Here is a 24808-nt window from a genome sequence, read left to right on the forward strand (position 1 = left end):
AGAACACAAATACAAACCTCTATTCCTCCTTCTAGTAGTTCTCGTTCGTCATCTATTTTTTCATTCATTGCACAGAGAAGACACACACATACTTCAAGTTCCTCTTCATCTTCTTCATCTTTAAGTAGTGAACTAGAATTTTATTTACGAAATGATCTTCAGTCTGCATATGATGAAAATCAAATAGAGAATCTAGATGTATTATCTTGGTGGAAGAGTGTTAGAAATCAATATCCTGTTATGTCTGCAATTGCACGCGATATTTTAGCTGTGCCGATGTCCACGGTAGCATCGGAATCCGCTTTTAGTGCAGGTCGGCGTGTTCTTGACGAAAAGAGAAGTAGGATGACGGGCGAAACGGTGGAGATGCTTCTCTGCTTCAAGGATTGGCTGGATGCTGAGGCAAGACTTCAAGATAAAGGTGGACATATTACAACATCCTCTGATGATGATGATACAAACACTACTGAAGACTGAAGACTGAAGACTGAAGACTGAAGACTGAATACTGATTCACTGAATCACTGATGATTAGTAAGATTTCTTAATTTTTTATAATTGTACATTTTTATTGTATTCTGGAGGTCAGACCAAGGTCCAAACCTCGGCCCTTTCTTAGTTTCTTATTGTATTCTAGAATCTAGAGGTCAGACCAAGGTCCAAACCTCCCTTCATGTACCATTTTGATTTAAATTAATAAACTGGTAGGGGTCTATGCCAAACCCCCCACCATTAAGGTGGCTTTATATTCATAAATCAAGATTTCTTAGTGTTCAATATTTATTAATTTATTAAAAAAATTTTATCGGGCCGAGCCGGGCCCAGACCCGGACCTTGCCAGGCTCGCGTGCCAGCCCGGCCCAGGCCCTTATGGGCCGTGCCGTGCTGGCCCGCGGGCCGTGCCGTGCTTGGCCCGCGGGCCTAGACCGGGCCGTGCCGGCCCAGGCCCGAAGCGGGCCGTGCCTGGCACGGCCCGCTGGCCAGGAACCTCTAGCCCAGCACGGCCCTATCAAAGGGGCCGTGCCAGGCACGGCCCGCTTCTGGCACGGCCCGCTTCGTGCCGTGCCGTGCCGGGCCACGGCCCGGCCCAGTGCCCATCTCTAGCTGAGGGAGAAGGGCGCTCAAAAAGAGTCCCTGTAGTTCGATATAATTACCAAATATATCACCTTTTCAGTAGGAAAGCAATCCTTAAGTTTGAGATATTTACCGCACCGCTACGCCCACGGTAAACTAGAACCGGTTGCCGCTGGACAAATCTAATGGCTAATGCTGAATAGGGCAATAGTGAAAAGACAATAATGCCCCTTAGAGTACCCCCAACAAAACCCATCAATGAATGGTTTTCTTGACAAAAGACAATGGGAGATCTTTCGACAGGTCACCCGGAAGCCACGGGAAAGCCGCTTCGTGAGCCTGGTGTCTTCTTTGCTTTAATTGTCGCGTGCTCGCTGAAACATTTCGGTCGAACACCTACTGGGCGTCTGTTCTGTTTCGTTCCTAGTCGGTGCTCCGCTTCGCTCTTCCAATCGGTGGCCGCTGCCGGCGACTACCTCCCTTGCTCCTCTGGGATTCAAGGCCCTCTCCTTGGTAAGCCATGTCCAGTGCTCATGCCGGTGGGGGAAGGACGCGATCGTGGGAGGGGGTGGTTTAGGGCCGCCGCCAGCCGCAGTGGCTAACCCCCAAAATCACGTAGGAGGAGATTGCGGATCTTCAAAACCTTTTTCCAGATGTCCGGGTATTGCCGGAAAAGGAGATGGAGATGGCTCGACGGAAGTGGGAGACAACGGCGATTGTAGCCAAAATCATACGGCGCCGGGTTCCAATCGATCTGGTAGCCAAGGCATTCAAGGAGAAATGCAGATTGGAGCGTGATCAGAAAGCCCTATATGGCCCATGGATGCTAGCCACTAGAAAGCGCGATCCTGGGGCAAGCTCCCAAGTGGGGGCGAGGAAGACGATGAACGTGTCAACTCGCCCCGAAGTGCCAGACTCGTCCTCGGCTCGGTCCGTTCTACAGCCTCCTCCATTGAACTCGGAGGGTCGGCGCTTAGCCACCATCCGCTGATCGAGTGACTACCAAAGCCAGTGTGCGCGGGAAATAGCTTCAGGTTCCTCTCGGGATCGGGCCAGGTTATGGAAGGCCACCATAGGGCTCTACCTCAGATGTCAGTAGAACAACCTAAACGAAAGCTAAGATAAGAAGAAACGAGTAATCTTGCGCCACATTGCTCTGATTTGGCGGTTTTCTTGGTTTCTTTGGTAGATTTCGTTAATCGTCTCAACGTGCTGAGAGGAAAGGCATGGCCGCCATGAATTCGTGGTCCTGTAAGAGGTAATGAAGAGCTTCCAATGACAAATAAAAACCTCTCTTTTCTTCATTGGTGAGTTAATCTGATACATTGGAATGGTACTAGAGGAGCTACAAGAATGGATTTTTGTGGCATGACCTCTCCTAGGATGATCTTGTGCTCCTAGCTCACGGGAATGAGTTTGTCCTCGAGGATTCTGAGCTCTTGGTCAATCCCTTTGGGTACTTCGAAATTAAAAAAAAGGCTAGCAAAAGATTTTTTTTTTTTTTTTGAATTGGTTATTGAAATAGAAAACTAAGAAATGTTGCATTCTGAAGTGCTCTTCTTCCTGCAGTGCAACCTGGTAAGCTAGAACTTTTAGTGCTCTCTTTCATACTTAATTTTATATACTGCATTTTTTTTCTGTTTGAGGCAGTTGCCTGAAGATTCTTTGTTAATTTGAATCTGTGGTAGTACCAAATACTAGGTAATGGGTGAACTAGGTATCTTTGTTTTGGACTAGTTGAAAGATAAAATGTGCTAGATTCTTATTAGAGTTCAGGACTCTTATATCTATAATTTTCTCTTTGGATACTGCTTATGGAATTACTTTTTATAGCTGAGCAGATTCTTGGTTGTTAAAGTTTTATGTATTTGCCTTTGCTTGTTCTTTTGGATGAATCACCTAGATATTTGAAAATCTATTTTCCTGAAAAAAATCATATATAAATGTGTTGCTTGTCAAAACCAATTACCATTTGCTTTTCTGTCAAATGATCATATATTGCTTTGACTAACTGTGCTACTTTTGGATTTAGACTCTGGCAACAGTGATTCTGCATGGTGCCGCCACAAAAGTTCCTCCCTCCCTCCTATATAGCAGATGTGAAGCTAATATATAATTCAAAGTAGTTCTTTTTATTTGCAGAATTTTTGAATTTCTAGTTTTCAGATATGGGTGCTAATCATGAGGAAAGATGGATGCCATTTTTACTAGAATCAGGAAGTGGTTCGGGGTTCCTTGGATCTGATGATGCCATTTTACCTTGTTGGACTAAGGGTAAAGCTGTAAAGGTGATGCTTGGAATAATAACGTGATAATTTATAGAATTTTTTGCATGAATACCCTCCTAAATATCGAATTTTGCATGAATACCTTTCCAAATTACTATTTACATGTATATCCTCATAAAACACTTGTTTTGCTATTCTATCCCTTTTTTATCCTTGTTTTTGCATATGTACCCATGTCATCTAACATCTTTAAAAAATTAACAGTTTCAAATTAAAACAACTAAAATATTCTTACTAAGTAAATATGCAAAAAAAAAAAAAAAATTATAAAGTGATCGCGATGAGGGACAAAAAAGTAATTTTATTTTATTTTTAATTAAAATAAATATAGTTTTTATTAATGGTGTTAGAAGAACCATTATGTTAGGGGTATTTGTGCAAAAATAGTGTTTTATGAGGGTACAAAAATAAATATAAATTTTAAGAGGGTATTCACGCAAATTTGAATTTTTAGAAGGGTATTAATGCAAAAAACCCTAATTTATATTCTCTCTAAGGTTTGGGGCCTGCAGTGCATTGACAGCTTAGGTAGATGCTTGCTTGACCTTCTCCTTATGCTTATATCCTGTACACATGTTAGACCAGAACAACTTGGAATGAGTTCCATTTGTTTAAATTAATAAGAAGCACCAAGTTTGCAGGATCATATTATAATCCATCTTCTATGCAAAGATTAAAAAAAAAAAACTACGTGTATGCTGCCTGGTAGACTGCTGTTCGATCTTAATGAACTCAATGCACTATTGAGTTTTCATTCTTGTCAGATGGCCGAGAGGATAAAACAAGAATTGGCATATGGACTACTTTTTATAGAAGGAAAACTGTTTATCAGTAATCATTCCTTTGTTCTTTTTGTGTTGCTTTTTTGTGTTTATATTTCAGTAGTGTTTCGTACTGATTGTTTTGTCCTTCTTAGTTGCTATTCATTTTGCTGTCGATTCTCTTGGTGGAATGAAACATTCTTGATTTTAATATTACTGTAGCACTGAATACTAATAAATCCAGAATATGCGGGTGCTGCATTTCACCAGATGCCAAAAGGGATAAGGAAAAGGTTGTGGATTTGTCATGATCAAAATGCCTCCCTCAAACAATTAGAATGACATCCAACAGGCAGCCCAAGAAAGAAACAATGAGGTCACCTATTTCAGATGGCCCAAGGAACTCTTCAGCAGGGTCAGAGAGCCAGTCATCTAAATGTGGAAGCAGAAGAATAACTGATGCTTCTTTGGTAAAAGGTACATCGGCGGGGCTAGAATCGTTCGGAGAAGAAAAGGCATATGGTGATTAAATTTGAGGAAGTTCAACAGCATCCTTTGCCTTCCTTTTATAATCCTTTTATCTGTTGCCAACTTATGCCTGTAAGTGGAGGAATAGAGTGCAGAAATGTTGCTATGGGTTGGACAAATGGGTTCAACCAGCCTTAAACCCCCAGCCAATAGGCTGAAACAACTGCAGTCAAAAAACATGAATGTTTTTTATTCTTTTTTGCCATAACAACAGCATTTAGGGGGATGCTTTCTTACTTGAGAAATCCATTGTAAAATTTACATAATCTATGTGCTGTTCCATTGCTTATTGCTTTTTTTATAAACCTTCGCTATTGTTAAGTTCGAATGCTACACAGCTGGTTCTTTTGCCATTTCTTTCTTCATGCTGAAATGGTTTTCTCTCTGCATCTCTAATCTAAGCTTGGACACCATCCTTTTGGATTGAACTTGAGTGTTGACATGCCACAACTTGCTGCGACCAATAATTATATTGGGATTCATTATTTGCATAGTAGTAATCAACAAACTAGAAAGTCTGAGGAATTATTTTCATACTAGTAATTGCTTTTTTTTTTTGTGTGTGGTGACAAGTGTTTTATCCTATTCTGCAGATAAATTTGTAAAGCTATTGGCAAACTGTTTACTTTTATAAGTTATCTGCGGCTCTTGCCTCCCTCATGGATTATTAATATTTTTGTCCTTGTATATGATAAGAAGCATAATGCGCAACGGCATCTCGATATCGGGTCCCATACCGGTGTCATTTTGTTACTGTGTCGATACGCTTAGTACGGGAGCCGGTTCGGTATATCGAGTGTTGATACGCCTTCCATACCACAATATCGGTACCGAACCGGTATCATACGGTATACTTTGTACCATCTAGTTCGGTATAGCAGTATAGCATACTTTGCTGTGCAGGTAAGCTATATATGTTGATATATGTTGCTAAGGAAAACTTTTGTAGGGGGTGACTAGGTTTGAAGTGATTATAAGGAAACCTGATTCTAACACTTGCTTTTATTTTCACTTGCACTGCCGGTCTACCTTAATCACGGAATTGGTCATTTTGAACCTCAGGGCATGATTGATTGGGCAGAGACTCGCTTTTCTGACATGATTTCATCCCCCACCAGCCGAAATCCTTTTTTTTTAGGTCTAGTTCGTCTCAGGGCAAAAGGTGACTTCAGATCATTTGGGGACTACCAAATGCCTGAAAGTCACTTCTTGGATATCTGAAATGGCTTCAACTGCCCACTTAGGCTATGTTTGAAAAATCTAGCAGAATTGGGCTGAATTTTGTATAGAAAGAGGCCTGTTAGCCTACTCAGCTCTTTTTTCTTTTTTTTTGTGAAGGCCCATCTTAGTCTTGCATAAATTCCATCTATGGGCATGTTGAACTCAAGGATGCAAAAAAAAAAAAAAAAAATCTATGGAAGTCTTCTTTTTTTTTTCCTCTCTCTCTCTCTCTCTCTCTCTCTCTCTCTCTCATAAGATTTAGGCTGGAAAGGGATTGGGTTTATATGGGCTTTATTTAAATAATCTGTGTAACCCATAATCCAGTAAGAAATCTAGCCCAATCTTACTGGATTTTTCCCAACAACCTCTTAATGGTTAACCAACAATCTTTAATCAGGACCATCAAGTGTTGTCCCAACTATTTGGTGCCAGCAAATTTAAAGGAGCTATCTGCTCAATTACGAAATTGTCACTCTAGAAAAAAGACGAAGGTTGACTTGAAATGAAGTAATAGTAGGTGCAATTGCATTGAAAATAATTGAAGATCTGGCAATTTAGAGGTGGTGGAGGAGAAATGCACGCATAAGGTGGCGAGATGGCATAATAAGAGTGCATTGATTTACCATGGATACGATTCTTTGTGAAGGGCGATGCATTATTCTGTGGTCAATGAAAGCCGGAACCTTGTGCATGACTCAAGAGTCCCCCATTGAGTCCACGTCTTGCTTTATTTATGTGAACATGCTTGCATGCAACGTATATATTGAAGTCAGAAACTTTATCAACTTTGGACTATCGAACCAAGGAAGTTTGAGGCAATGCTTTCCCTGGGCTATGTTAAAATTTTTAGATGAATGATAGATACTCTTGATGTTTTGTTCCTGAAAAGAAAATTGATGCTCTTGCTGGTTATTAACTTCTAGGGTTGAAAACCTTTCAGTACATGGCTTCAAGTGAAATTAGAGTAAGACAATTGAAGTCCCTTACACTCGATCCTGTTGATCAGGCCAGCTACATTCAATTTCACTCTTCTCCTGCTTGATTCTTGCATTTGTGAAATTTATAATTGCAATTGCCGTATTCAAGTTTAATGCAGTACTTCCACAGTGTGGGTGCTCTGCTACGCTGTTGCTCTGGATTTTTTTTTTTTAATTTATTATTTAAACGATATATCAGCATGGGTGGCAAAATATGACCCGACCCGCCAACCCGATCCGTGTTCGACCCGCCATAAACAGGTTTGGATTTGGCCTAAACAGGTTTGGGTCGTAAACAGGTCGATCCGTTTAACTTGTTTATTAATTGAGTCGGATATGGGTTTTAGATGTCTGACCCGTTTAAACCGTTTAACCCGTTTAACTGTTGGGCAGGTTAAACAGGTCTAAACAGGTTAAACGGGTTACACAGGTTAAACAGGTCTAAACAGGTTAAACGGGTCTAAATAGGTCTAAACAGATTAAACTGGTCTAAACAGGTCTAAACAAGTCGGGTTGGGCAGGTTAAACATGTTGGGTTGGGCATGTTAAACAGGTCTAAACAGGTTAAACGGATCAGGTTGGGCAAACAGGTTAAACAGATTGGGTCGGGTTGGGTAAACAGGTTAAACGGGTCGGGTCGGGTTACCTGTTTAATAAACAGGTCAGGTTCAGGTTGTAATTTCTAACCTGTTTAATAAACAGGTCAGGTTCAGGTTGTAATTTCTAACCTGTTTAATAAACAGGTCAGGTTCAGGTTGTAATTTCTAACCTGTTTAATAAACAGGTCGGGTTCAGGTTTATGATTTTCTGACCCGACCTGCATGTGACCCGACCCGATCCGATTGCCACCCCTAATCAGAGGAAGCGTCCTCACAACTTCTTTCTCAAGCCCTTGGCTTACTCGAGCTGTGCGGTTTGTTCTAGACCTTTGAGGTTTAGTTGATGCACGCATAAGTCAGAACTTCCAAAGCTAAACATTCTCAAGATCAATAGAAACCTATTCCTAGGATTTAGAGCTAAAATACTATCGATTCTCTCGTTCTTTCCAAAACACTTCGCACTATAGTTCATTTTCACTCATAGGTTTTAAATTCTTATCAAGCAAATGAGCTGTCTTGCCATGTCAGCACCTCCTTTTTTGGTTGATATAGATCTTACTCAGAACCAACTTCTCTTGAGAGTTTTACTGTACAAAGCACTATCAAGATCAGGTTAGGTGTAATCTGCTACTGAGTTGGCTCAGATTTATAGTTGAGTTAATCTCTCTATCTATTTCATCGCTGCATGTTACCAATTCTAAATTACGCCTGAATTTTGCATTCACAGATGGACAACAACCAAGACCAGCAAAATTCTGCCTTCATCCATAGATTTGGGACCAATATCGCTGCTGTTATTTAGATATGCATCACTTTGGTATATCCATCACAGCTGTGCCAATTTCGATAAATGGGTGGTCTGCCCACAGTATGAGGGCAATCACCCAGACGGCTCTGTTAAGCCTAACACGAGACATTTGTTCTTCTCTAAGTAGTCCCCTCCCTTTGATGGGTGGTCCTGAAAGCGATGTTCATGTGCATTGTGTACAGAAATTAGAGCAGATATAGTTATTCTCTTTCTATGTGTATAAATTTGATGGGCGGTCTTGTACTTGGTATGGACCACCACCGATTAGTTTGTTAGAAATCAAAGGATAACAGATGATCACAATAGTGTTGTCGGATCTTAGAGTCCACTCTAAATGATTAGAGCAAATCTAATGGGGAATATGATTTATCACCTAAAATGTTGGAGGCCCCATGCTCAATTCCAAATCATTTGCTTTTTGAGCAATTGGCTATTGTGTCAGTATCTATCAAGACAAGCGCAAGAACCAACAATTAAATTTATCCTACATCTGTATGAGACTTTGTTAAGGTCATAAGAAGAGCCTTGGTTCTAAATTCTCCGATGGGTGTTGCAAGTCGCTTCTTTCTTTCGTTTTATTAGATGGGCTTGGAATTGGATGGGAGGGGCACAAGTGGTCGAGAAGCAAGGTCTCATTCGGACATGGAAATGGAGGAGAATGGGGTATGAAAGGATGAAAGATGGATGTCTATACGTCAAACACTTGGTTGGCCCATTTTGAAAAGGTTGGCTCAAGTAGGAGAATTTTTCCTAGATTGAGCTCGTTCCAAGTCAATTCTACCTAACTAGTGTTGGAAGCTTGTGAAGATTCTCCATGGTGTCCTTCTGGTGTTCTCCAGCCTAATCCCGTAGTTTTCTTACACTGGGCATGCGCAAACAGCCATGACCAGAGCCTAAGCACAGCAATTGTAGAAGTATAATTACTAATTTGTGCTCGACCCAACCGGTGGATTGCAACCATTTTATGGGGTTGCCAACCATACAAATTAGATCCTTGCTCAAGAGGCATATTGGCACCCTAATAGGAAATTACTTCATCCATGCATGAGTTAGCCAAATCAATTTTTGGCATAAGGTTCAATCTCATGGGCATGGATATGAGATATGATTACAACATGATATAGATACCGATATGGTAAATCCTAAAAAACATGATATGATATGGTTAGAATATGTCATTAAAAATATATATGAATGTATGCATGTATGTATATAATATTTCATGCATACACATATGCATATACATACATGCATATATGTGTATAGAAAAATGTCCGCCGACTATAGCAAAATGTCATAATAGTATAGTTCATACATTTTATATAGCATCAATTTTACAAGCTTATCAATTAGTCGTCATGCAAATTCACATACTATAATCCATACTTAATACTTTAATACTAATATATAGACGACAAAATTGACTCTTCCTCTCCATTTTGAAGGCAACGGGGAAGTATGTAAAGTCTATTTCAAAAGTATCTGTAGTATTCTTTTAACTCTTAAAAATAGGATATATGACAAAAGTATCAAATATGTATTCAAAAAATATTTTATGTGTGTCAATATTCAATAAGGATATGTTCTATGATTTGAGGTACTGATACCTCCTAACCTCATGCACAGGACTTAAGATACCCAACCTTCAACATATCTTCTTTTTACAACAGTTTACTATAGGAGTCAGAATCTTCAAGACAAGCTTGACGAGCATGACAGCATCACAATCCACATCAGGTTTAGGCACAAGCTCAAGTAGCACTCGAACATCATCTAGATTTCATCCTTGGAGCCATAACGTGATCATTATTAGAGTTTGTGTGCTGCTTCAGAATTTTTATTCAAAGTAAACTTACTATATTAAATAAAAATATGGCCTCATTGTATCTTCTAATCCAGAATGAATTTGAGGGTAATTTAGAAAGCAAGATGGATATTAAAATTTTACTTATGGTGCTGGCTCACTGGTTGTATGCTCTATGCTGGCTCGCTGGTCGTGCGCTCTATGCTCTGCTTTGTGGTGTGCTCTCTTCAGTGGGCATGCTCCTTATATGGGTCTCATTTTTAGGAATTCGTTTTTTCTGTGGCATCGAAGCGGACCTCTGGACAAGTGGCTGAGGCTTATGTTGCTGAAGATCTGTAGTAGACGAGAAAATCATCCGTTTGATTGAGTATGCTCCTAACTGACCTTTACCTATCATTATTGTGTGTGTTTCTGGAGGAGTGCACATGGGCGGGCCTGCCTTACCGATCACGTTTCCATCGCCCACAAAGATCACGCTGCACGGACGGTCTTAGCTACATTAGATCTTTATGCCATAATAGGTTCAACTTGTACTTTATAAAATTATAATAGAATAAGACATTTTTCAAATCAGGAGAATAAATTGACTCCAGTTTGGTAGGTTGGAACTCACTAGTATAAGAGAAGGTTCATAATTATTCTAATTTCGCAGCATTTCAGCTGTCATCAAAGCAAGGATGGGCAAGTCTTTCATGTCTTCCTCCCAAGGAAATCCTTATTTTTCCTTTTTGTTCTTTATTTGAGACTACAGTTTAGCAAAGGACAGCAGTTCCTTGGCTTTGCCATCAGATCATACTATCAAAGTCTTGATGAAGATTCGAATCATCTCTCCACCTTGTGTAACATAATCTAAGACCAGCTAATTGCTCCAAATGGAACCTAGCTATTGCTCCTTTCTCTTGGAGCATTACTTAATGATAAGTTAATTTTATCACTTATTGGCCAATAACATTTTAGCTTGTGTCCACTAATGCAAGGCCAATCATGCTCACAGTGCCAATCAAATGTTTTCTTTGAGCTGGCTCAAGTTTGAACCATATCAAGCTTGAAGTCAAGTACCATGCCTACATTTGCCTCACCAGCTGCACCCTGTTCTCTAAATCATGCTTGCATATATACATTAGCACACAAATTTCGGCATGTTGGTCGCCGTGATTAGCATTATAGGGCTCCACCACACATTTCCATCAACAGCAACCTCGTCCATGAGCCTCGTAGCGTATAGGGGCTACGAACCATATCACCATCAAAGGCTGCAATTTCTCACTCCCCAGTTTGCTTAATATTGTGCATGACAGTAAGAACATAACATCATCCATACAATATAGGTCAAATACTTGGAAAACAACACCATCAACATTTGCATCTAAAACTTTCTCCCATCTCGAGGAGGAGGGGTGCAAACAATGAGCTAAGCCCAGTTTGCCAACTGTGAAGCATCTCCGATTAGCGTAATTCATGTCGCAATTTTTACTCGATAAAAAGACCTAATCTCCTACCTATGAAGTCATCAAATTGGTTTAGCATCTTTTGAGTGAGAGACTGCAATGTGGGACAACTTTCCGTCCGAACTTAGGGAAGCATCCCTATATGATCTTTATCTCTAATTAAAGCTGAACATCAAACTTCGGCCTCCATGATTTCGCTTTGTTATGGTAGCCGATCACGGGTTAGCTTAGCTTGTAATTATAGTATCAGACCAAGCTACTTCTTACATGATCTTTTTTTCTTGACCCTATTCCTTGAGTTAGTACATATTACAATAACAATGATGTTAAAACCCTTGATCCACTCCTTCAGCCTCACACCATGGCCATATCTCATCTTGCTTTCCATGGTCCTCCATTATTTTACTGGGAACAAGCTAAAGGTGCAGTTGGATTGGAGACATGTAGTCATTAAAGGTGGGGGCAGAAAGAGGAGTCTAGTGCCCAAGCTAATAAGCTACTCTATGGTTGCAAGATCCTCCCTCTCTTCTTTAGAAAAGCATATCTTATGACCCATTAGGTGGTGGCAGTGGTGATTCTCTCCCAGTTAATTGCTTGGTTCGAATGCAAACGAGAGGCCTCTGGTTGTTGACCACCATCCATGCACCCAAGACATAGAGCAAGGCATTGTTTGGGTGACCTCAGGTGGTCCTATCAAAACCAAAATTCTGTTCAACTCCAGGCGTTTAAAGGCCGGAATCTCAGCTACCAATTCAGCAAGAACCATAATACCCAGTGATGTTGGTTGATGTGTAGCAATCAAGAAATTGAATATCAGCTTATATAATGAAAACAATATGAAAAAAATGCCAATCTAGGCATTGATCTAATCGCTCGGCAACTATTTAGGACAATAATCAAGAAATTAAAAGAAGTTCGCTATTAAATAAATATTGCATTGGTTTGTTTCTCGGTTCATATCATTTTGTACTAGTTGATTAGGGCATCATAATGAAAAGTGCATGCCCCCGTAAAAAGAAATGCTCGCTCAAATTTTTTATCAAGAAATTGAATATCAGCTTATATAATGAAAACAATATGAAAAAAATGCCAATCTAGGCATTGATCTAATCGCTCGGCAACTATTTAGGACAATAATCAAGAAATTAAAAGAAGTTCGCTATTAAATAAATATTGCATTGGTTTGTTTCTCGGTTTATATCATTTTGTACTAGTTGATAAGGGAATCATAATGAGAAGTGCATGCCCCCATAAAAAGAAATGCTCGCTCAAATTTTTTATTTGAAGTACAATTTTAGGAGTCCATCCATGGTCTATGAGCTAGAATAGGTCGAGCAAATCTAGCATGATTTGGATCTCATAAATTCAATTCTTTTACTTAGCAAGTAAAAGAAACGATTTTAGCCAATAATTGGTTAAATCAATTTTAGGTTAGATAATTTGTTTAGAGTTGGTCGAATCAAATTTTTTATTTCTATGGACTTCATTCGTCATGCAGTTCATTACATTATCGCTTTCCTCACTTCATCTCTTCTCTTCTATCTTGGATTGTTCACCACCGACTTGGTACACAGATATAATTTCTCCTTTCTCTCTTCTGAGGCTGTAAAATATCTTTCAAAATTCATTGTTCAAAATAACTTCAAAAATTTATTATTCAAATTTCTCTTCTCTCTCTCTCTCCCTCCCCTTCCTCTGGGGCTCCAAAATATCTCCAAGAATTCATTGTTCAAGATATCTCCAAGAAATGGTTATTCAAATTTCTCCTCTCTCTCTCTCTCTCTCTCTCTCTCTCTCTCTCTCTGGCTGCCAAATACCTCCAAGAATTCAATGAGATCATAGCCAAGTCGAGTGCTGAGTTGGGACCCACATGGTTGGCACCTCAATCCAATAACCAAAGTACGAAGCCGCGTTACGAACTTTACCCAACGTTGCCATGCCAACTTTACTCATACTCTAAATTTACATACTGAAGTCCGTTTTCTTATCAGAATTTTCTCTCAATATTATGATAATATACTGCTAACAAACAAACAAACAAAAAAAATTATCCACGTTAACCCAAACAACGACATAAAAGTGGAGGTAGTAAAAAGAACAAGAAAGGAGTCAGGTGGAAAGAGCGGATCCTCTGGAACTTGGAAACTCCGCTGCTGTTGCTTTCGGTTTCCGGCGGCGACGACCAAGAATTCGGCGGTGATGAAACTAAAAAGAACGGTCAGAGGCGGAAAGAGCGGATCCTCTGGAACTTGGAAACTCCACTGCTGTTGCTTTCGGTTTCCGGCGACGACGACCAAGAATTAGGCAGCGACGGCGGCGATGGCGGCGGAGACCGCCCCCCGCCGAACGCCACCGTCGTCATGTCTCCGGTATTGGCGTTGTTGGTGCTGAGCAGGCTGATGGAAACGGGCGGGATCTCGAAGGTCTGGAGCGCCGGCGGGGGGTGGCGCCACTGCGGCAGCGGGCCGGCCAGCAGCAGCGTCTGGAGCAGCGGTCCCGCCGCCATCACCGCCTCCAGCAGCCGCCCCTTCTCCGGCAGTCCCCGCCGCCGCGCCACCGCCTCTATCTCCTCCTCCACCGCCGCCATCCCCCCCGGCGACGTCCCATTGCTCCTCTCCTCCTCCCCTCCCCCCTCAGACGAGGACGACAAGCCCCCCGCCCCCGCCGCCACGTTGCTCCCCTCGTCCATCTGGGCCGCCGGGTTAGGGTTGGGGTTAGGGTTTGATGCAAGGTGGTGATTGTGATCCATGAGGAGCAGGAGAAGGGCGTGGCACTGGTGGCGGGCCTCGTCGCGCTCTCGTGTGGCGATCTCGAGGAGGTGGGTTAGATGAAGGGCCTGGGCCTCCATTCGCCGGAGCTCCTCCTGGGCGGCGATCCGAGTGGATTCAAGCTCCAGCGTCGTGCGGAGAAGCGCCTGCTTCAGCTCCTCCGCCGTGATCCCGCTCGCCTCCTGCGTCTGTCGGTTCCTTTCGTCTTAAATTCGGCGAATTTGGGGAGAAATAATTAGAATTGGAGATGGAGAAGAGGAGGAAAGTTACCTGCGACGGTTCCCAGAGGAAGGCCCACGGGGCGGCGGCGGAGGTGGAGGCGGCGAGAGGCGGAGGAGGAGCAGGTTGCTGGTGGGGGTGGCGGAGGTCGTCCATGCGTCTTTTTTTTTTTTCTTGCCTTCGTTGCAGTCTCAGTTATGGTAAAAAGAGGACGCTCTTTCTCTTGCGCACAGACACACACGCTTCTTGCTTTCTTTTGTCAGAGAGAACAGAGATGGTGGGGGAGACCAACTCACCGGGGACGGAAGGACGGGAGGCTGCTGTCTCTCTTTATAGGTTATAATCCCCACTTGCTTCCTTTCCTACTTTGAATCTGATCACCACCCGGTATTCGTGAAACAAGATTTCTTTACTTTCTTTACCTTGACGTTAGGGAACACTTATCCCCTGCCCATGTTCCAAGCAGATATCTGACTCATCAATCCGATCCGCTTCCTTTGTCCAGATTTAAGTTAGGTAAAAATTGGGCTTGAAATATGAACCCTTCATTCCATCTAAACCTATTTATTAAATTAATTGTATTCAAATTTAAACATTTAACCTATTTAATAATTAAGTCGGATTATTATAATATGATCTGCTTAAATTTTACCAAATTTATTTTTGTCCTATTTTAACCAGATCTGCTTAACCTATTTAATCTGTTTAAATCTATTTGATCCGTTAAAAATTTATGTAACCCATTTAGCCTGACTTGATCTATTTAATTAAAAATTATACGCGTCTGATTGGATTATATGTTTGATAAACAGACGGATTCAGATTTGAATTTTTGACATGTTTAATAAATAGATTGGATATGGTCCAATGAATTTTTGACCCGACCTATTCTGATTGCCATTGCTAGGCGGATTAAGTCTAATACTCATCGAAAGGGAGGGTTCATGCCATTCAAATTCAAATCCCCACCCCTTATGACAAGAAAAGGTATTAATACTATCCAAAATAAATTTTTATTATTTATAACTTACTAGAACGTGCTATGTGTGTTAGATGTGTTTTCTTTTAAGAAAATAAAATAATAAATATAAGTAGAAGAGTTGAGCACCTTAATGTTAGTTATCTTATATGCATATATGTTCACACAGAAATATGAGAGGCGAAACATACAGGGATAGGAGGATATAGTTTGAATCTATTAGAAACGGCCTCACCAATAGATGCATGAATATATTGTGGGAGTTATATAGAGAGAGAATAGATAAAATTAACTACATAATGATGACCATTTTTTGTGGTTTCAATCTTCCAAAGGAGGTATTATATGCCACGCGCATTGGTAGGAAGGATATTGTTAATGGTTATGATTCAACTTACATAACAAAGATGATGGCTGTTATTTAACATTTATACTAACTGTCAAACAGAATTAAGCATCTTAAATTCAAATTTTATCAACCAAAAAGTTTTTTTTAGTCGATAAAATGTTATTTACGCAAGTATTGTCATTATTTTTCTTATTGCTTGCTATTTTTCATTATAGCGGTGATTGAAAAATTGTAAGCACTCTAATAGTTGGTTGGTTTATAGTGCTTTTTTTTTTGTGCTAAGGCGGATGATCATATAATTCTAGTACGAACATATCCAAAAAGACCAAAAAACAAACATCTCGAAGCAGTCTAAGCAGGTCTCTTTTTCCAACCCACAGTATACCTCCGAAGTGATTGGCCATATACGAGACTACCCAGGCGTGGCCCCATTGGTCTCTCTGTATATATGCTTGGCCTGAAACGCCACGCCACCACTAACCATAGTCCAGATATCTCGAAGCAGATAGTGACACCCACACTCACCGCCGGTGCCTCCTTGGATCCAGCCAATGATCGTGGCCAATAACTACTATAGCCCGCAGCACCTGCCGAGCATGGCCCAACCTGACCCATGCCATCCTCAACTAAGCCTCCGGCACCAAGGTGTCAAAAATCTGACACCCCCAATAATAACCATTCTAGAGTCCGAGCCTCTGATGATAAAGCCAGTGCTTCCCCTCCTACCGCCCTTTAGCACACATCCATTAAAATTGACCTTAAGAAAACTCGGGGGTGGGGTCTTTCAGGTGAAAAACATCGTCCGGGACACTTCACGAGCAGTAAAGCCCCAGGTGCCCTAAACTATCGAGGACCCATCCGATGGAGCTGCATGAATAATCTTTGCAGCATGTCCTGGGCCTGCTCAACCACGAACCTCAGTGAAGGGTTACTCTCACAAAAAATCTAAGCATTTCTGGCCAGCCAGATCTGATGGGTAGCATACATCGTGTCAATGGCCACCCGCTGAGTTTGGGGGGCGCCGGCCCATCGCCTGAGCGCCAGTAGGAAGGAGCTCGAGTGGCTCCAAACATCCGGTGAGATCTCAACAAGCCTCCATACCCTCCTGGCTTGCTCACACTAAAACAGTATATGATCCATAGTCTCATCCACCTGGCACTCGAGGCACTGTGGTAGGATGTTCCAGTCCCCGCTCGCACAGCATCAACCTCGTAGGCAGCCGGCCCCAGGCCACCTTTTAGAAGAACAAAGCAACTTGTGGGTGGAGGCTGACTCTCCAAATCCAGGCACAGTCTAGTTCTGGCCACTGCTCATCCTGGATAAAGCTATAGATATCTCCCACTTTGACTCTGGGTCTGCAGGACGAACTCTACACCCTCATATCCGGACTAGCATACACCGGGACCAGGAATGATTGGACTCTCTCTACAAGGTGCTCCCCAAATAACTAATTAATCAGGCTGGCATCCCACCCAGCCCCATTCGGGTAAAGGAGATCACAAACTCGAAGTCCGTCTACGGCTTCAACATTGACCATAGTTGGCTAGAGCCTCACCAGAAGGGAGTCCACCCAAGCGTCCTCCACCACATCCACACTCCGCCCATCACCTATCTGCCACCTGGAGTTAACCAAGGCTGTGGGCACATATCTGCAAATCTTCCACCAAAGATATGAGCATTTTCAGCTACTTTGAGGTATGTCACCAGTCTTTGTTGGGCTGTATCGGGTTGTCATCACCTGACACTAGTCTTTGCCGGGCTCAAGGGCCAGCCTCACTGCGTGCTGGGCAATTAGCGCCTCCCTCCTCACCAGAAGAGACTGCACCCCCAGGCCTCCCTCATAGGTTGGCTGGCAGATCGCTCCAAATCCAGCAGGTGCCCTCCATGACCTCCCCCATGTGATCCCCATAGAGACCTCCAGAGCAGCCGCTCAATCCTTCGCAGCACAGTCTTCGGCACCACAGTATTGGACATGAGTTAGACGGGCATGATGCTCAGTGTCAGCCTACTCATCATGGAAAATGAGACAACCTACAACCGCTCCTGTACCCGATGTACCAAGCTAAAGCACTCCAACACTCGTAGCTTCCTCCCTATGACGGGGACACCTAAGTAGCACCAAGGCCCATCCTGCTCCCTCATATCCAGGATCCCCCTAATCTCCTGCCTCAACCGCAGCTCCGTCTTCGGGCTAAAACAAATGGTAGACTTATGGAGATTCACCCTATGACCTGATGCTTCGTAGTAATCTTCCAGAACCCCTCTGAGAGCCAACATGTCTCTCGTCCTTGCCCTGACCAGGAGAAGGCAATCATTTGCAGAAAGAAGGTGAGGGATCAGTCAGGCACTGGAGGCCGGAACATAACCTTCTAATTTCCACTCCTGACAAGCAGCTCACAGAGCACGAGAAAGCACATCAGCATATATGATAAACATGTATAGAAATAAGGGACAATCCTTTCGAAGCCCGGTGATAGACCGAAAGAAAGTCAATGGCGTCCCATTGACTAGAATGGAGGACAGTCTCTGCACACAGCCTAGCACCCAAGCAATTCAAGTCTCGTAGAAGCCAAAACTCTCCATGGCACGCTTGAAGAAACTCCAACGGACTTTGTCATAAGCCCTCTCCATATCTAGTTTCACTGCCATATAGTTCCACCGCTTCGGGGCCGTTGGTCTTTTAATAAAATATTACATATATAGTCAAATAAAAAACCCCTGGAGCTACCACAACCGCCATCCTGCCTGTTGGTCTTTTAATGGAGAAACCTGCAGGGGCCACAGGCAACATAGGAGGACCCTGGCTTGGACTGGGAGGTATTTGCAATCAGGAGGTTTAGGAGTTAAGGTTACCGGTGACCGTGTGATGGCGCCTCCCTTTATTTAATGAGTAATTCGAAGGGTTGGCGAGAGGACGGCGCGGCAGGCCCGGAAGGAACACAGTGGAACGGCAGAGAAGGGAACCCACCGGAAGGGAAAGAGGATTCGTACGATACCTTGGGTCTGCCAACCCGTAGTTCTCTCTTTTCTTCCTTCGCGAACATGTACGTGATGGCTATATACGCTGCATCCTAACTCTCTCATTTTAGGGCTCTTAAACCTGTGTAAACTGATGATACTGTTGAAGATTTATTGTTTTATATACTACTTGTTCCTAATCTAATCGGAAAGAACCCTCCATAGTGACTATGTAATGGACTTCCTATCTTAATTTCTCTCTCTGAAGTACCATGGTTGTTGTTGTGAGGGTTCTGTGGATTGGATTAGATGCCATGCAGTTTCATGAGATGCACACAGCTTGATGAAATAGGCTACTCCATGTACTGCATGGAGTTCATCCAAATTTAGCAATTGGACAAGTCATGGATGGTTGTGATTAGATAACTTGAATAATTAAAGTCTGAATTATATAGGGAGAAACTCGAGAGGATTCCAACTCTTAATTAAAGAAGAGAGTGTAGATGAGTTTTAAGGTTTCATGGATTGTTTTTTATTGGTGCACGTGGTTTCATGGATTCTTCATTGCTTGTATTTATCAATGCTTCTTTTGTTTATGTTTCGAGAAAGAAGCGAAAGCCATGTATGAAGTTGCCTCTTGTGCTTCAGTAATATCTTTAAACAGTAAAGAAAGGGAATTGGTGCGACTCCAACTCTTAATTAAGAAAGAGAGTATAGGTGAGTTTTGAGGTTTCGATGCGTTGTTTATATTTTAAGAAATAACCAAGAAGAAAAACTTAGCGAAAAAATGAGCAAATTTAGGAAGCTGCCTCCAGTACTTCTAAGGATTGGAAATTGGCGTGGATGTTAGTGAAAGTAAAGAATATCTTTTTTTATTCTCAATTTTCTTATTTAAAATTTAATATTTGAAAGCCTCTTCTCAATCTTATGGGAGAGAAGCAGCAGAGGTCTCCTTAATGCTCATCCGTGCCATTCCTATGCTTCATATAAGTTGAAAACTTGTTTGCCAAAAAATTATTATATTTTTATTTTATAGAAGTATTATTAAAAAATAATTTATTAGAAAAAAATAAAAAATTAAAAAAAAGCTTATCTGAATCGAGGCATGTGATATATACTGTTCTAATAACATGATTCACACCCTACATGCAGGTTTGCAATAATTTTGTTCTCGAGGTACAACAATCCGGCTCAACTCGATCTTTCTCTAGTAAGCACAATCGCTGGAAGGCTTAACTCGACCGACTCCTTTAATTGTTCAAAAAAGAAAAAGATAAAAAAGGAGAAAGTTGAAAAGTAAAAGAACTTTTTGCCTGTAAAAAAAACTCTCGAAAGATAAAATACTAGTGAGAGAAACTGGATGGTTTTTGAATTAATTCCGGAGGATCCTCTATTCGGAAGACTGAAAAAACGCGAAGGCTTCGAATACGATATATTTTAGAAACACCATATCTTTTCAAATAATTTTTGTTTAAAATATTTAAAACAAATAAAATTTAGAGGATAAAAAAATATTTTTTTAATTAAAACTCTAACAATATCAACGTCGGTCGCCTACCCCCCCCCCCCCCCCCCCCCCCCCCCCTCTCTCTCTCTCTCAACTCTCTTCCACTGTTCAGGGACCCACCTTCTCTCTCTCTCTCTCGCGCGCTTAAGAACTATAGTAATCTGGTGACTCAGTCCCTTTGCCCAGTAAAAAAGTCCGGAGGTCCAGTAACTTTGCTCCACATCACATCTCATACGTAGACCATTTACGTGATACAGAAGACAATTATTAAGGATTAATATTTTTAGCAAAACATTGGTATGAGTACCCAGGAACGTTATTTACAGTACTTCTATAATGTTTTTGTGAAACCGGGTAACTCACCTCTGACTACATGATGGATGCAAAGACATAAAGCAAGCTCTCTCGTCAGATATCCATAAGCTAGTTTGACCATATGAAAACTGAAAAGGATAACGTAATGTACTGTAAAAATGGTTTAATTCTTTTTGTTGGATATCCATAATAATTTTGTTTTTCCTATAGTTTAATATTACTATATATAAGAGAAATGTGTGACGAGCTGGACCAGATTGGACTAGGTTCTTAATTGTGGGGTTTAGTTCTTATTGCCGTCCCCTACAGGGCACAAGTTCACCATTTAACATGAAGAAAGAAAGAAAATAGAAGAGGATGGGTAGCCTCTCCTGCTCATTTTCAACTATCCATGGTGTTTAGATTTGATTTCTTCTATTCTTCTTTTGTCCTCAACTCTCAAGGAAAAGATCAAACTCATCGAATCAAGGATCAGAAGCATACCTTCAGGCAATCTCCGCTCCAAATGGGCAAAAGCATGAAAGCGGCAACCAGACTCTTAATTGACTAATCTACTACCGCTCTTTACGGTGAACACAAGTTTGAATCGGCTCTAGCATGAGTGATAATGAGACCAGCAGGAAGTCAAAGTAAGGCAGGCAAACAATATAATCCCAACCAGGCCGGGCAATGACCTATTGTCGATTTTTTTTTGGAATAATGTCCTGTCAAATCAAAAATAAATATCCAATAGCAAGTTGACAGTAGTTTATTTAGTTGGCACCATCCAACCGAATCTGATTCAATCCTTTACTCATTCAATAAGTCAATTTTCAAGTTCACCCTAGATGGTTTCAGTTACATGCAATCATGATGCATGTGTTTTAAGTTAATTAACCACCTTTTCAAATAACTGGATTGCATGCATGCACGTTGCACATTCAGTATAAAAAAATATAACTATAAAAAAAAGGTATCGTACAAAGTAATACAAAATATAGGTATGAGAATTATATCAATGCTTCTTACTCATATCATGGGCATAGAAACATAACACAAGCAAGTACTAAGCACCCAAACAGCACTTGTTTAACTGTTATATTGTATAAGACTACGAGTAAAAATAGATCGGATAATATCTGTTCGGATCTATTTTTATATCCAAATCTATCCTAAATAGAAATTTGAGCATCCGACTAATATCCATATCCGTTAAAAAAAATAGATATGAATATAAATAGATAACTATTTGATCCGTATCCAAATATCTGATTTCATTTATAATCTTATTTAATTTTATATAGTACTTATAAACTTTTAATAAAAATAAATGACCACATTAACATGCTATTATCTTCTTAGTAATATTTTTGACTCCGTGGTCATAAAATTTAATTATCTAATTTATATTCATATTAATATCTATATTTTTAGTATCCAATTTATATGTGTATCCATTTAAAATAGTTATGAATATAAATTTTTGCATCCAACGAACATCCATATCCAATATATATTAGCTAAATAAGATAAATATGGATATGAATATGCTAGAGTTTTTTTTTTCACTTATGACCTAGAAAGGAATACCTAAACTTACCATGCAAACTTGGCCATGTCCCCCTTATCTTCTTCTTTGGGCATGGCAACCGCGGTTTTAAATGCACACCGCAGCGTGCGGTTTTCTTGGTTCGCTGCTCCCCAACAACCATTCCAGTGGGCTCCATCCGAATCATTGGGCATCTTCCGCTTTAGCAGGAGTCACTCGGACAAACATCAGCATGAAATTGAATGTAAGAACCTAACCAACATTTGGGCCGCACCTGGGTTGAGTTGATTTGAACCAAAACGAAGATCTCAGAGTGATTACTAACTTGGATGTACGCTTATTTGGGTGGGCCTAAATCCACTCCATGCCCTGGCAGACATCCGAGAGGTTGAGAGCCACGGATTGCGTTTAAATATGGTTGTCTTACCAAAAAGCTATGCACAAATATTTGCTTAAGAATTGATTAGGAATTTTAATTCCGGAGGATATGAAAAATTTATTGTGATCAATATCATGCATAAGGAGAGTGCTTTTGTTAGGAGTACTTCTCAAGTCCCTCTACCATAAAGCTCATATGGTTTGAAAGTTGAGAAATTATAGTGTTGGAATGTTTTAACTTGAACAGCACGCCAAGTAGCATAGATGATTAGCCAACACCTGCCGCTATACGTACTCCCACCATGGGCAACCCAATGAGCACCTCTTAGCCACCATTTCGTTTTGGCACAAAATGTACTCGGCAATTACAACGACTGCAATAATTTGCACAAATACAATGCCTTAGAGAGTTGAGCACATTTTTCTCAAGCGTCATTACATTTAGATAATAGCTTGGCCATGGCCTAAATGGCATAAATTGTAAATTACAGTCATTGCAATAATTTGCATATAAAAAAACATGCCTAGGGAATTGCGCATACATTTTCTCAAGCACCCTTTCATTTGGACAGGCCATATTTGGAGGGCCTAAATGGCATAGAATGCACTTGCAATTACAGAGTCATTAAAATAACTTGCATATAAATAAAATATAATTTTCCCCTCTTACAAGTTCAGACAATACGCAGACAAAATTGATATACAGAACAAAGTTTCTTATGTGCGATATGTACACTCTTCATATTGGATTCTAGACTGTACCATGAAGTTGCTTCCATCAGGGTCATTAATTTTACCCTACTGTTATTGGTTTAGACAAAATTGACAAAATTGATATGAAACAAGATCTCGTAAATGCTATGTACACTTCATCTTGGATCCTGGACTCTACCATGAAATCACGTCCATCATTGTCAGATTCCGCATATAGCATAAGTAATTTACTCACTAATGCTCTGCATAAGCTCAAACCACTGCAAATGAAAAACAGACAACACAACATTGTAATCAGAAAGTTCAAACTCGCAGCTCAGTGTCTTATGAAAAGTGTTGTGAAGTGGCAAGTTTAATATGGAAAGGCCCTTCTAGGCATGTAGAGTTGGACAGTACTAGTTTCATCAAGAAGTAAATTACAACTGAGTGGACGTGTCAATTTTGCCAAATTCTGAACGTTGAGCCAAAAAAAGGAACAGGACTATGCAGAAAGGAAGCATTACCTGTCTCAGTAAGTCAGCTAGAGTACGAGGAAGCGCTTCAAGATTCTTCAACACAATATAATATGGGAATGGAAATGAATTTAAATATTTTGTAAAAGAAAGTTTTTCGCCTTCAAAAGATGCTTCCTGCAAGAAATATATATTTCTGTATCAACTCCACCCGACAATGGAAGAAAGAATCTGAAACTAAATAGCACCACTCCAATGGCGGAGTGCAAAAGGGCCATACCATTAGGTCCATGATAGATTCTTGAGGGCTATCTAGAAGTATAAATGCAATCATCCGCTTTCTATTCAGAACATTCCTGACACAACGTTTCAGGTTTTCCTGCATTTACACAAGTTCAGGGAATATTACAAAAGCCCGCATTTAGATACCGAGACAGTTGGCCTTTTCGAGAGGGGGGAAAGAAAGTAACTTTGATACCTTTTCATGAAACCTGCCATCAGCTATGATTAAAATGAGTTGGTGGAGCGGGTTCTGGCCTGAGGGTGTGCGTGCTTTTGCTACTGCAGTGTCAAGCATGTTGTTCAAATACTTTAACAGATCAACCATTGGTTCATCAGCTATAGTATTATCTTGCTTGAATGATAAACTTGAAATCATCTGTTCCATTTTGGCCAAATACATCAGCAAAACAAGACCTCAGAAATTCAAAAAAAAAAAACAGCATAAAAAATTAGTACCATGACTCACCTTGACTCCAGCTTCTCCAGTAAATGGCTGATCAAAGTCATGAAGCATCTTTATGTTTCCCTTTTCACCAAAACTTGCAACAGCGAACTGCCCCACTTCCAGTTGTGACATCGCTCGGCACACTGTTACCAGAGCTTCGATGGCAACATTCCCACAAAGGCTTTCAGACATACTACGTGAATCATCAATTGCAACCACCACTTGATAATCCCTCTTGTTGGGCCTGGTTCGCCTCAACCAGATCTTATCTTTCCGGAAATGGCTTGCGATGTACGGAATAACCTAATAGTGACAAGCCAAACAGTATTCACAAAATTTGGAAAAAGAGTGAATAATCATATGGGGTTGCATATGGTACACATAAATCAAGAACCTATCACTTATA

General features: G+C 40.9%; 2 protein-coding genes across 5 annotated transcripts in view; both read right to left on the reverse strand.

Moving 5' to 3' along the window:
• Positions 1-13428: 13428 nt before the first annotated feature.
• On the reverse strand, positions 13429-14940 carry LOC103715383 (uncharacterized). Of its 2 annotated transcripts, none has more exons than XM_039118419.3 (2): positions 14547-14940; positions 13429-14458 (listed from the first exon to the last, which is right to left on the reverse strand). In XM_039118419.3, the coding sequence occupies exons 1-2, from the start codon at positions 14649-14651 to the stop codon at positions 13727-13729; spliced, it is 837 nt and encodes a 278-aa protein (XP_038974347.3). In that variant the 5' UTR covers positions 14652-14940; the 3' UTR covers positions 13429-13726. The 2 variants fall into 2 exon arrangements, with proteins under 2 accessions (XP_038974347.3, XP_008801215.4); XM_008802993.6 differs by having other exon boundaries at positions 13429-14464; positions 14547-14933.
• An 8183-nt stretch (positions 14941-23123) lies between these two features.
• Positions 23124-24808, reverse strand: part of LOC103715404 (midasin-like protein) — a 77455-nt gene continuing 75770 nt past the window's right edge. For all 3 annotated transcript variants that reach the window (XM_088723578.2, XM_088723577.2, XM_088723579.2), the window contains 5 exons: positions 24424-24705; positions 24154-24333; positions 23956-24054; positions 23727-23852; positions 23124-23483 (listed from right to left, as the gene is read on the reverse strand). In XM_088723578.2, coding sequence (XP_088579704.2) covers positions 23451-23483; positions 23727-23852; positions 23956-24054; positions 24154-24333; positions 24424-24705 — 720 coding nt within the window. In that variant the 3' untranslated portion in view covers positions 23124-23450. The remainder of the gene's footprint in view (positions 23484-23726; positions 23853-23955; positions 24055-24153; positions 24334-24423; positions 24706-24808) is intronic.

The sequence above is a fragment of the Phoenix dactylifera genome, chromosome 6 (assembly GCF_051530095.1).
Source record: "Phoenix dactylifera cultivar Ajwa chromosome 6, Ajwa_hap1_PhDact_Kaust_v1.1, whole genome shotgun sequence".
Taxonomy (NCBI): Eukaryota; Viridiplantae; Streptophyta; class Magnoliopsida; order Arecales; family Arecaceae; genus Phoenix; species Phoenix dactylifera.